Below are 13,562 nucleotides of genomic sequence, written 5' to 3' on the forward strand. Positions count from 1 at the left end.
TTTACTTAATCACTGCCTTAATACTTCTATGGGGAAAACAGATACCTAAAACACACAGACCTGCCTGAATATCTCACAAAAATTCATACCTGCAGCCAAAAGGTCTAACAGCACTGTAGAGTGTATATGCATGAACGTACATGGCCACTCTGTCTGCAAGATGCTATGAGGAGAAAAAACAAGATTTTATTAATAAATTTCTATTACTGTTCAAAAGGCTCCTCAACAAGTTATCCAACTTACTTTTAGTGGAATGTTATAGCCAAAGTTAGATCTAAAGTTGGAAGCTTCTTCTCTTGCAATGTCTGCTAAAGATCGAGCATCTGCCAACAAACCTGCTACTGCCTGAAAGAAAATAAATACCAGTAAATACACCTCCATCATCAATTAAAGTGTGTGTGTCGTTACTATAGGCTTACTTAGTATTTTTTTTACCAAGCATCGCCATTATAAGTAATTTTTTTGGCTTAAAATTCTTTACAAAGCATTCTAGCATTCTGATGCTTGAGTGTGGGATTATAATTTGGAAATTTACCCAGTGTGACTTCACTATTTTGTCCAATGATCACATTCAGAAGGATTAGTTCTATAATAAATGCACCACATCTCCCCATTTACCACTTCATTATAAAGAATAAAACCACTGGTCTTGGTCAGGACTGATCTTTAAAGCAGTTCTATGTTCAAAAAGTTTTGGTCTAAATGGCACAACCTGAAATCTTTTTTTTTGAGGCTACTGACTGATAAATTGCAATGCCAAACCAAAACACAACAAACCACACATCTTCCAAGATTGGTGGCTCAGAACTGCAGAACAAACTGAGTAAGTCAAAAAGGAACATTTTTAAATGTGACCTTACCATTCCAACATGCCGATCAACATTAAAAAGTCGTTTGTTGGAACCTTCTTCATAAAGCTTAGAAAGGACTAATTTTTCTACCCCAAAGACAACACCATCTTTACATCTGATTCCAATAGCTGTACTGAAACAAGAAGAAAATCAGTTTTTTTGACTGAAAATAAAAAGAAACTCTAAATTTAAATTTTAAAAAGTAGGTAACATTTAATTTTTTTAAATCATGTCAAGCACTTTTAAGTCAAATACAATTTCAAAACTAAAAGCAATCTCAAGTGTGATAAATAAGACCAATATAAATGATTATTTGACCAAAAATAGTGTATCATGACATCAAAAAAAATCAACTCATAAGTAAAATATGCCAACAAAATACAAAGTAGCAAAGCATCTGGTATATGATAGCCATAATGTAACAAATGCTGACTAAATTCATGTCCATTAAAAATAGTACATACTGAATAGAGAAAGGGATTTAAGATGGTGGCGTGAGAGGAGAGATGGAGGCTTCCTCCTAAAACTATACAATTAGAAAATATAGTTGGCGCAACTAATCCTGAGAGAGCGTAACAGGAAAGAGGACGGCACCAGACTGCATACACCTGGAGAAAAGAGCAGACCTCACCAAACTGCGTAAAGTACCAGAGCTGTAGCCAGGTGGGACCCAAGCCCTTCCCCTGCACCACCTCACTGGAAGGAAGAAGAGAAATGGAGCAGGGAGGGAGTGGAAGACCTGGGACTGCTGAATACCTAGCTCCGGAGATCTGCTCTGGGAGCACAAACCTACATTTCATGGTGCTCTCATGATACTCGCATGATTACCGGGTTGGAAAGCTAATACAGGCAGAATTCCTGGAGAGACTGAGATTCCAGCCGTTTGTGGAAAGCAGGGATCCATATCCGGCTGCTCTGGGATAAAAGCTTATACCTGTGTGCTTGGCCCACTAGTTCAGGCAGTGGAGACAGGCACAGCAGCTGGGAAGCAGGGAACAGCTCTCCCCCGCCCCCCACCCAGGCACCAATACCGCTCTCCTGTGACCCCCGACATGGCTTCAAGGGCTGAGCAGCTCCAGAGTAGAGCTCCTGGACACTAGAGGGCGCCATATACAAATATGAAACACCAAAGGAACCTGGTCCAGAGTAAAATTAATATAACTCCAGAGAAAGACTTAAATGATACGATCCTTACGACTCTTCCTGAGAGGGAGTTCAAAATAAAAATCATCAACATGCTAATGGAGGTATGGAAAGAGATCCAAGAACTCAGGAATGAATTCAGGTCACAAATCCAATCACTGAAGAACACGATGGAGGGTATTAAAAGCAGGATGGATACAGTGGAAGAAACAATAAATGAAATAGAAACTAGAGAAGAGGAATACAAAGAAGCTGAGGCACAGAGAGAAAAAAGGATCTCTGAGAATGAAAGAATATTGGGAGAACTGTGTGACCAATCTAAACAGAAAAATATTTGCATTATAGGGGTACCAGAAGAAGAAGAAGAGAGAGAAAGGGATAGAAAGTGTCTTTGAGGAGGTAGTTGCTGAAAACTTCCCCAGTCTTGGGAAGGAGAAAGTCTCTCAGGCCATGGAGATCTACAGCTCTCCCAACACAAGGGACCCAAGGAAAACAACATCAAGACATATAGTAATAAAATTGGCAAAGATCAAGGATAAGGACAGACTATTAAAAGCAGCCAAAGAGAGAAAAAAGATCACCTACAAAGAAAAGCCCATCAGGCTAACATCAGACTTCTCAGCAGAAACCTTACAGGCCAGAAGGGAGTGGCATGATGTGTTTAACGCAATGAGGCAGAAGGGCCTGGAACCAAGATTACTTTATCTGGCAAGATTATCATTTAAATTTGAAGATGGGATTAAACAATTTCCAGATAAGCAAAAGCTGAGAGAATTTACCTTCCACAAACCAACTCTACAATCTATTTTGGAGGGACTGCTATAGATGGAAGTGTTCCTAAGGTTTAATAGCTGTCACCAGAGGAAATAAAGCCACAGTAAAGAAAGTAGAACAGGTAATCACTAAGCAAATGCCAAATTAAATTAACTATCCACAAAGTCAATCAAGGGATAGACAAAGAATACAGAATACGATACCTAATATATAAAGAATGAAGGAGGATGAAAAAGGAGGAGAAAAAGAAAAGAACCTTTAGATTGTGTTTGTAACAGCATCTTCAGTGAGTTAAATTAGACTCTTAGATAGTAAGGAAATTTAACCTTGAACCTTTGGTAACCATGAATCTAAAGTCTGTAATGGCAATAAGTACATACCTATCAATAATCACCCTAAATGTAAATGGACTGAATGCACCAATCAAAAGACATATAGAGTCACTGAATGGATAAAAAAACAAGACCCATCTATATGCTGCTTACAAGAGACTCACCTCAAACCCAAAGACATGCACAGACTAAAAGTCAAGGGATGGAAAAAGATGTCTCATGCAACTAACAGAGAAAAAAGCAGAAGTTGCAGTACTTGTATCAGACAAAACAGACTTCAAAACACAGAGAGTAACAAGAGACAAAGGAGGACATGACATAATGATAAAGGGGTCAGTCCAACAAGAAGAAATAACCATTATAAATATCTATGCTCCCAACAAAGGAGCACCCGCATATGAGAAACAAATACTAACAGAATTAAAAGGGGAAATAGAATGCAATGCATTCATTCTAGGAGACTTCAACATTCCAGTCACTCTGAAGGACAGATCAACCAGACAGAAGGTAAGTAAGGAGACAGAGGCACTGAACAACAGAAGAGAACAGATGCACCTAACAGACATATACAGAACTCTACACCCAAAAGCAACAGAATACACATTCCTCTCAAGGGCACATGGAACATTTTCAAGAATAGATCATATACTAGGCCACAGAAAGAGCCTCAGTAAATTCAAAAATATTGAAATTGTACCAACCAGTTTCTCAGATCACAAAGCTATGAAACTAGAAATAAATTATGCAAAGAAAATGAAAAATCCCACAAACACATGGAGGCTTCACAACATGCTCCAAAATAACCAATGGATCAATGACCAAATAAAAACAGAGATCAAGCAATATATGGAGACAAATGACAACAATAATTCAACACCGCAAAATCTGTGGGACGCAGCCAAGGCTGTGCTAAGAGGAAAGTATATTGCAATACAGGCCTACCTCAAGAAAGAAGAACAATCCCATATAAGCAGTCTAAACTCACAATTAATGAAACTAGAAAAAGAACAACAAATGTGGCCCAAAGTCAGTAGAAGGTGGGACATAATAAAGATCAGAGCAGAAATAAATAAAATTGAGAAGAATAAAACAATAGAAAGAATCAATGAAAGCAAGAGCTGGTTCTTCAAGAAAATAAACAAAATAGATAAACCCCGAGCCAGACTTATCAAGAAAACAAAAAGAGTCTACACACATAAACAAAATCAGAAATGAGAAAGGAAAAATCACTACAGACACCACAGAAATACAAAGAATTATTAAAGAATACTATGAAAAATGATATGCTAACAAACTGGATAACCTAGAAGAAATGGACAACTTTCCAGAAAAATACAACCTTCCAAGGAAGACCAAAGAAGAAACAGAAAATCTGAACAGACCAATTACCAGCAACGAAATTGAACTGGTAATCAAAAACCTATCTAAGAACAAAACTCCTGGACCAGATGGCTTCACCGCTAAATTTTATCAAACATTTAGTGAAGACCTAATACCCATTCTCCTTAAAGTTTTCCAAAAAACAGAAGAGGAGGCAATACTTCCAAACTCATTCTATGAGGCCAGCATCACTCTAATACCAAAACCAGGCAAAAACACCACAAAAAAGGAAAACTACAGACCAATATCCCTGATGAACACAGATGCAAAAATACTCAACAAAATATTAGCAAACCAAATCCAAAAATAAAACAAAAAGATCATCCATCATGATCAAGCTGGATTTATGCCAGGGATGCAAGGATGGTACAACATTCGAAAGTCCATCAACATCATCCACCACATCAACAAAAAGAAGGACAAAAACCACATAAATATCTCCATAGATGCTGAAAAAGCATTTGACAAAATTCAACATCCATTCATGATAAAAACTCTCAACAAAATGGGTATAGAGGGCAAGTACCTCAACATAATAAAGGCCATATATGACAAACCCACAGCCAACATCATACTTAACAGTGAGAAGCTGAAAGTTTTTCCTTTACATCAGGACCAAGACAAGGATGCCCACTCTCCCCACTTCTATTCAACATAGTACTGGAGGTCCTAGCCACGGCAATCAGACAACACAAAGAAATAAAAGGCATCCAGATTGGCAAGGAAGAAGTTAAACTGTCCCTGTTTGCAGATGACATGATATTGTACATAAAAAAACCCTAAAGAATCCACTCCAAAACTACTAGATCTAATATCTGAATTCAGCAAAGTTGCTGGATACAAAATTAACACACAGAAATCTGTGGCATTCCTATACACCAACAATGAACTAGCAGAGAGAGAAATCAGGAAAACAATTCCATTCACAATTGCATCAAAAAGAATAAAATACCTAGGAATAAACCTAACCAAGGAAGCGAAAGACCTATACTCTGAAAACTACAAAACACTCATGAGAGAAATTAAAGAAGATACCAATAAATGGAAACACATCCCGTGCTCAAGGATAGGAAGAATTAATATTGTCAAAATGGCCATCCTGCCTAAAGCAATCTACAATTCAATGCAATTCCTATCAAAATACCAAGAGCATTCTTCAATGAACTAGAGAAATTCATATGGAAATTCGTCCTAAAATTCATATGGCACCACAAAAGACCTCGAATAGCCAAAGCAATCCTGAGAAGGAAGAATAAAGCAGGGGGAATTACGCTCCCCAACTTCAAGCTCTACTAGAAAGCCACAGTAATCAAGACAATTTGGTATTGGCACAAGAACAGACCTGTAGACCAATGAAACAGACTAGAGAGCCCTGATATAAACCCAACCATATATGGTCAATTAATATATGATAAAGGAGCCACGGACATACAATGGGGAAATGACAGCCTCTTCAACAGCTGGTGTTGGCAAAACTGGACAGGTACATGCAAGAGAATGAAACTGGATTATTGTTTAACCCCATACACAAAAGCAAACGCAAAATGGATTAAAGACTTAGATGTAAGTCAGGAAACCATAAAACTCTTAGAAGACACCATAGGCAAACATCTCCTGAATATAAGCATGAGCAACTTCTTCCTGAACCCATCTCCTTGATAAAGGGAAACAAAAGCAAAAATGAACTCATGGGACTACATCAGACTAAAAAGTTTTTGTACAGCAAAGGACATCATCAACAAAACAAAAAGGCATCCTACAGTATGGGAGAATATATTTGTAAATGACATATCCGACAAGGGGTTAACATCCAAAATATATAAAGAACTTACACACCTCAGCACCCAAAAAGCAAATAACCCGATTAATAAATGGGCAGAGGATATGAAGAGACGGTTCTCCAAAGAAGAAATTCAGATGGCCAACATACACATGAAAAGATGCTCCACATCACTAATCATCAGGGAAATGCAAATTAAAACCACAATGAGATATCACCTCACACCAGTTAGAATGGCCAGCATCGAAAAGACTAACAACACAAATGTTGGCGAGGATGTGGAGAAAGGGGAACCCTCCTACACTGCTGGTGGGAATGTAAGCTAGTTCAACCATTGTGGAAAGCAATATGGAGGTTCCTCAAAAAACTAAAAATACAAATACCATTTGACCCTGGAATCCCACTCCTTGGAATACACCCAAAGAATACAACTTCCCATATTCAAAAAGACATATGCACCCCTATGTTCATCGCAGCACTTTTTACAATAGCCAAGATATGGAAGCAACCTAAGTGTTCATCTGTAGATGAATGGATAAAGAAGAGGTGGTACATACACACAATGGAATATTATTTAGCCATAAGAAGAAAACAAATCCTACCATTTGCAACAACATGGATGGAGCTAGAGGGTATTATGCTCAGTGAAATAAACCAGGCAGAGAAAGACAAATGCCAAATGATTTCCCTCATCTGTGGAGTTTAACAATGAGGCAAAACTGAAGGAACAAAATGGCAGCAGACTCAGAGACTCCAAGAATGAACTAGTGGTTACCAAAGGGGAGGAGTGTGGGAGGGCAGGTGGGGAGGGAGGGAGAAGGGGACTGAGGGGTATTATGCTTAGTACACATGGTATGGGGGATCAGGGGGAGAACAGTGTATCACAGAGAAGGGACATAGTGGATATCTGGCAACTTGCTGCACTGATGGACAGTGACTGCATTGGGGTATGGGTGGGGACTCGATAATATGGGTAAATGTAGTAATCACATTGGTTTTTTTCGTGTGAAACCTTCATAAGAGTGTATATTAATCATACCTTAATAAAAAATTTTTTTAAAAAACAGTACATACTATGTATACAAAACACAGGCTGTAAACAAACTAAAAAGTTAACAAAGATTAATCTGGGTGGAATGATAGTTCTTTTTTCCTTTTGCTTATTTGCTTTTCCTGCAATAACCATGTATTGTTTATAATAAGTATATAAAAAATAAATGTTTTATACAACTGTTTAAAATAGATCTTAAAATAATCTCAGGTAAAATGTAGAAAAATGTGTTGCATTTCAAGTTGAAAACACATTAATTACTTTGTTCTTCTAATCCTTATAATAAAGGGAATTCTGACTGGAAACAAAAATTAACATACCAATACACAAAAAAACTTGGCAATGAATATCAGACACCCTTCCCCCACACTGCAGGGATCTTCAATGGTTTTTCCTTTCAAGTTTAAAATCCCTTCGCCCAGCTTTCAAAAATCCTGAGAATCTGCAAAGCCCATCTAGCTTATTCTATTTCCTATTATATATTATAAATCCTGTGCTCTACTACATTCAACCTCAGTGTCAATCTCAAACACCTTATGTTCATATTTGCTTTTATGTCTTCACTGAGGTTATCCTGAGTGCTATGATACACTGCCTCCTGCATATTTAAATAAATTTTCACAAAATATTTTCAAATCCACTCAACAGCCTCAGGTAGCCTTTTCTTATTATTCCATGGCATCATCTTCCTCACTGTTCAGAATCGAAAATTCTTTATTCCAAACTCAAAGTTCTCAGAGTGTGGTGGTCTGTGAACCCCTCCAGCAATCCCTAAGACTCTTTCAGGGGGTCTATGACATCAAAATTATTTACATAAGAATTCAAAGACATCATTTGCCCTTTCCACAGTGTGGATGTTTGCACTAATGGTACAGTATATAAGCACTGATGGATAAAACTGCTGATACTTAAAACACACATCAAGGCAGTGACAATACCATGCTTGAAATATTTCTGCTGTATAACAAAATAACATGGTTGCCTGAAGGAATAAGCACTGACAATTGTTCTAATTGTGGAATTTTCTCATTAAACACCAATTTTTTTTTAACCTTCAAATAATGTCAGACAAACTTCAGTTATTTACACTTAGGTATATGGCAGACATTTTTTTTTTCTTTCTAAAATCAACAAAATGAGCCTGTCACTTCGAGGAAAACAAATGAATATTTGTTGCCTGTGATAATAGTTAAATTTTCAAGCATAAATTTAAATTTTAGAAAACATATCACTATGAGCCTGTTTCCCAATACTTACAAACCTTTATTATCAGACCCATGTTAATATTAACAAGTGTGATGTTTCTGATAGTTAATAATGAAATATGTCACACTTGGAATAGCTGTTAATTCAGTGAACCAGTATTTTCCAAATGTCCAATTCCCAATATCACAATCATGCATGGGTAGAACATCCAAAGTGCAAGAGAGTCCACCAGATTTTAATGCAAAAGTACAAAGAGTTCAACATTAAGTTTTCAGACTGCACACTGCAATGAACCTTTGAAGAACTACTATTTGTCCAGTGTTTGTGTAGTATAAAAGAACATCCACAATTATCTGAAAAGGCTATTAAAATACTCCTCACTTTCCAGCTACATTATTTGTATGAAGCCTGAATTGCTTCAAATGCTTCAAAAAATACCAAAGCAGAGAAAACTTGTCTTCTATTAAACTTAACTATTGAGATTCACAAAAATGTAAAACAATGCCACTCTTCTCACATCTTATTTATTTTTGAAGTTATTTTGCATTAAAAATGTTAATGTCGGAGGAGGGGGCGGAAGATGGCGGCGTGAGTAGAGCAGCGGAAATCTCCTCCCAAAACAACATATATCTATGAAAATATAACAAAGACAACCCTTCCTAGAATAAAGACCAGAGGACACAGGACAATATCCAGACCACATCCACACCTGAGAGAACCCAGCGCCTCGCGAAGGGGGTAAGATACAAGCCCCGGCCCCGCGGGAGCCGAGCGCCCCTCCCCCCAGCTCCCGGCGGGAGAAGAGCAGGCAGAGCGGGAGGGAGACGGAGCCCAGGGCTGCCGAACACCCAGCCCCAGCCATCCGGGCCAGAGTGTAGGGCCCTCGATACTGGGAAAACAGGGCAGCAAGAACAGTGAGCAGGCACTGGAGGCTGGGCGACAGAGGACATAAGAAAAGCGGGCGACCATTTTTTTTTTTTGCTTTTTTGCTGCTTTGTTTTGGCGAGCGCTGTTTGGAAGTCTTAAAGGGACAGGGACCCCAATATTAGGGAAACAGGGCAGAAAGACCGGTGAGCAGAGGCCTGAGGCTGGCACCGGAGAATAAAGAAAAACGAACGACCACCTTTTTTTTTTTAAATAAAAATTTTTTTTTTTTTAATTAAAAAAATTTTTTTTTTCTTGTTTTTTTTTGTGGTCGTTGTTTTGTTTTGGCGGGTGCTTTTTGGAAGTCTTAAAGGGGCAGGGCGGGCCACTTAATCCAGAGGTAGGGAATCCGGGACCTCTGGGCACCCTAACCCCTGGGCTGCAGGGAGCAGGGAGGCCCCTTACGGAGATAAATAGCCTCCCAGCAGCTCCTGCTCCAACGCGACTCCACCATTTTGGAGTAGCTGCCCGAGCCAGGCCACGCCCACAGCAACAGCGGAGATTAACTCCATAGCAGCCGGGCAGGAAGCAGAAACCCTGTCTGCGCGCAGCTGCGCAGGACAAGCCACTAGAGGCCGCTGTTCTCCCAGGAGAGGAGGGCCACAAACCAACAAGAAAGGAAGTCCTTCCAGCCGTCACTCGTCCCAGTTCTGCAGACTATTCCTATCACCATGAAAAGGCAAAGCTACAGGCAGACAAAGATCACAGAGACAACACCAGAGAAGGAGACAGACCTAACCAGTCTTCCTGACAAAGAATTCAAAATAAGAATCATAAACATGCTGACAGAGATGCAGAGAAATACGCAAGAAAAATGGGATGAAGTCCGGAAAGAGATCACAGATGCCAGAAAGGAGATCGCAGAAATGAAACAAACTCTGGAAGGGTTTATAAGCAGAATGGATAGAATGCAAGAGGCCATTGATGGAATTGAAATCAGAGAACAGGAACGCATGGAAGCTGACATAGAGAGAGACAAAAGGATCTCCAGGAATGAAACAATATTAAGAGAACTGTGTGACCAATCTAAAAGGAGCAATATCCGTATTATAGGGGTCCCAGAAGAAGAAGAGAGAGGCAAAGAGATGGAAAGTATCTTAGAAGAAATAATTGCTGAAAACTTCCCCACACTGGGGGAGGAAGTAATCAAACAGACCACGGAAATACACAGAACCCCCAACAGAAAGGATCCAAGAAGGGCAACACCAAGACACATAATAATTAAAATGGCAAAGATCAAGGACAAGGAAAGAGTGTTAAAGGCAGCTAGAGAGAAAAAGGTCACCTATAAAGGGAAACCCATCAGGCTAACGTCAGATTTCTCAACAGAAACCCTACAGGCCAGAAGAGAATGGCATGATATATTTAATACAATGAAACAGAAGGGCCTTGAACCAAGGATACTGTATCCAGCACGACTATCATTCAAATATGACGGTGGGATTAAACAATTCCCAGACAAACAAAAGCTGAGGGAATTTGCTTTCCACAAACCACCTCTACAGAACATCTTACAGGGGCTGCTCTAGATGGGAGCACTCCTAGAAGGAGCACAGCACAAAACACCCAACATATGAAGAATCGAGGAGGAGGAACAAGAAGGGAGAGAAGAAAAGAATCTCCAGACAGTGTATATAACAGCTCAATAAGCGAGCTAAGTTAGGCAGTAAGATACTAAAGAGGCTAACCTTGAACCTTTGGTAACCACGAATTTAAAGCCTGCAATGGCAATAAGTACATATCTTTCAATAGCCACCCTAAATGTTAATGGGTTGAATGCACCAATCAAAAGACACAGAGTAACAGAATGGATAAAAAAGCAAGACCCATCTATATGCTGCTTACAAGAAACTCACCTCAAACCCAAAGACACGTACAGACTAAAAGTCAAGGGATGGAAAAACATATTTCAAGCAAACAACAGTGAGAAGAAAGCAGGGGTTGCAGTACTAATATCAGACAAAATAGACTTCAAAACAAAGAAAGTAACAAGAGATAAAGAAGGACACTACATAATGATAAAGGGCTCAGTCAAACAAGAGGATATAACCATTCTAAATATATATGCACCCAACACAGGAGCACCAGCATATGTGAAACAAATACTAACAGAACTAAAGGGGGATATAGACTGCAATGCATTCATTCTAGGAGACTTCAACACACCACTCACCCCAAAGGATAGATCCACTGGGCAGAAAATAAGTAAGGACACGGAAGCACTGAACAACACAGTAGAGCAGATGGACCTAATAGACATCTATAGAACTCTACATCCAAAAGCAGCGGGATATACATTCTTCTCAAGTGCACATGGAACATTCTCCAGAATAGACCACATACTAGGCCACAAAAAGAGCCTCAGAAAATTCCAAAAGATTGAAATCCTACCAACCAACTTTTCAGACCACAAAGGCATAAAACTAGAAATAAACTGTACAAAGAAAGCAAAGAGGCTCACGAACACATGGAGGCTTAACAACATGCTCCTAAATAATCAATGGATCAATGACCAAATCAAAATGGAGATCCAGCAATATATGGAAACAAATGACAACAACAACACTAAGCCCCAACTTCTGTGGGACACAGCAAAAGCAGTCTTAAGAGGAAAGTATATAGCAATCCAAGCATATTTAAAAAAGGAAGAGCAATCCCAAATGAATGGTCTAATGTCACAATTATCGAAATTGGAAAAAGAAGAACAGATGAGGCCTAAGGTCAGCAGAAGGAGGGACATAATAAAGATCAGAGAAGAAATAAATAAAATTGAGAAGAATAAAACAATAGCAAAAATCAATGAAACCAAGAGCTGGTTCTTCGAGAAAATAAACAAAATAGATAAGCCTCTAGCCAGACTTATTAAGAAGAAAAGAGAGTCAACACAAATCAACAGTATCAGAAACGAGAAAGGAAAAATCACGACGGACCCCACGGAAATGCAAAGAATTATTGGAGAATACTATGAAAACCTATATGCTAACAAGCTGGGAAACCTAGGAGAAATGGACAACTTCCTAGAAAAATATAACCTTCCAAGATTGACCCAGGAAGAAACAGAAAATCTAAACAGACCAATTACCAGCAATGAAATTGAAGAGGTAATCAAAAAACTACCAAAGAACAAAACCCCCGGGCCAGATGGATTTACCTCGGAATTTTATCAGACATACAGGGAAGACATAATACCCATTCTCCTTAAAGTCTTCCAAAAAATAGAGGAGGAGGGGATACTCCCAAACTCATTCTATGAAGCTAACATCACCCTAATACCAAAACCAGGCAAAGATCCCACCAAAAAAGAAAACTACAGACCAATATCCCTGATGAACGTAGATGCAAAAATACTCAACAAAATATTAGCAAACCGAATTCAAAAATACATCAAAAGGATCATACACCATGACCAAGTGGGATTCATTCCAGGGATGCAAGGATGGTACAACATTCGAAAGTCCATCAACATCATCCACCACATCAACAAAAAGAAAGACAAAAACCACATGATCATCTCCATAGATGCTGAAAAAGCATTTGACAAAGTTCAACATCCATTCATGTTAAAAACTCTCAGCAAAATGGGAATAGAGGGCAAGTACCTCAACATAATAAAGGCCATCTATGATAAACCCACAGCCAACATTATATTGAACAGCGAGAAGCTGAAAGCATTTCCTCTGAGATCGGGAACTAGACAGGGATGCCCACTCTCTCCACTGTTATTTAACATAGTACTGGAGGTCCTAGCCACGGCAATCAGACAAAATAAAGAAATACAAGGAATCCAGATTGGTAAAGAAGAAGTTAAACTGTCACTATTTGCAGATGACATGATACTGTACATAAAAAACCCGAAAGACTCCACCCCAAAACTACTAGAACTGATATCGGAATACAGCAAAGTTGCAGGATACAAAATCAACACACAGAAATCTGTGGCTTTCCTATATACTAACAATGAACCAACAGAGAGAGAAATCAGGAAAACAACTCCATTCACAATTGCATCAAAAAAAATAAAATACCTAGGAATAAACCTAACCAAAGAAGTGAAAGACTTATACTCTGAAAACTACAAGTCACTCTTAAGAGAAATTAAAGGGGACACTAACAGATGGAAA

The 13,562-nt window shown here is 38.8% G+C and overlaps 1 protein-coding gene across 5 annotated transcripts in view; it reads right to left on the reverse strand.

Annotated features, from left to right (window-relative positions):
* The window catches only part of PSMA3 (proteasome 20S subunit alpha 3), a 32,812-nt gene that overhangs the window by 9,427 nt on the left and 9,823 nt on the right, over positions 1–13,562 (reverse strand). For all 5 annotated transcript variants that reach the window (XM_036918982.2, XM_036918992.2, XM_057488414.1 and 2 more), the window contains 3 exons: positions 861–984; positions 244–345; positions 90–163 (listed from right to left, as the gene is read on the reverse strand). In XM_036918982.2, coding sequence (XP_036774877.1) covers positions 90–163; positions 244–345; positions 861–984 — 300 coding nt within the window. The remainder of the gene's footprint in view (positions 1–89; positions 164–243; positions 346–860; positions 985–13,562) is intronic.

Source organism: Manis pentadactyla, chromosome 11 (assembly GCF_030020395.1).
Source record: "Manis pentadactyla isolate mManPen7 chromosome 11, mManPen7.hap1, whole genome shotgun sequence".
NCBI lineage: Eukaryota > Metazoa > Chordata > Mammalia > Pholidota > Manidae > Manis > Manis pentadactyla.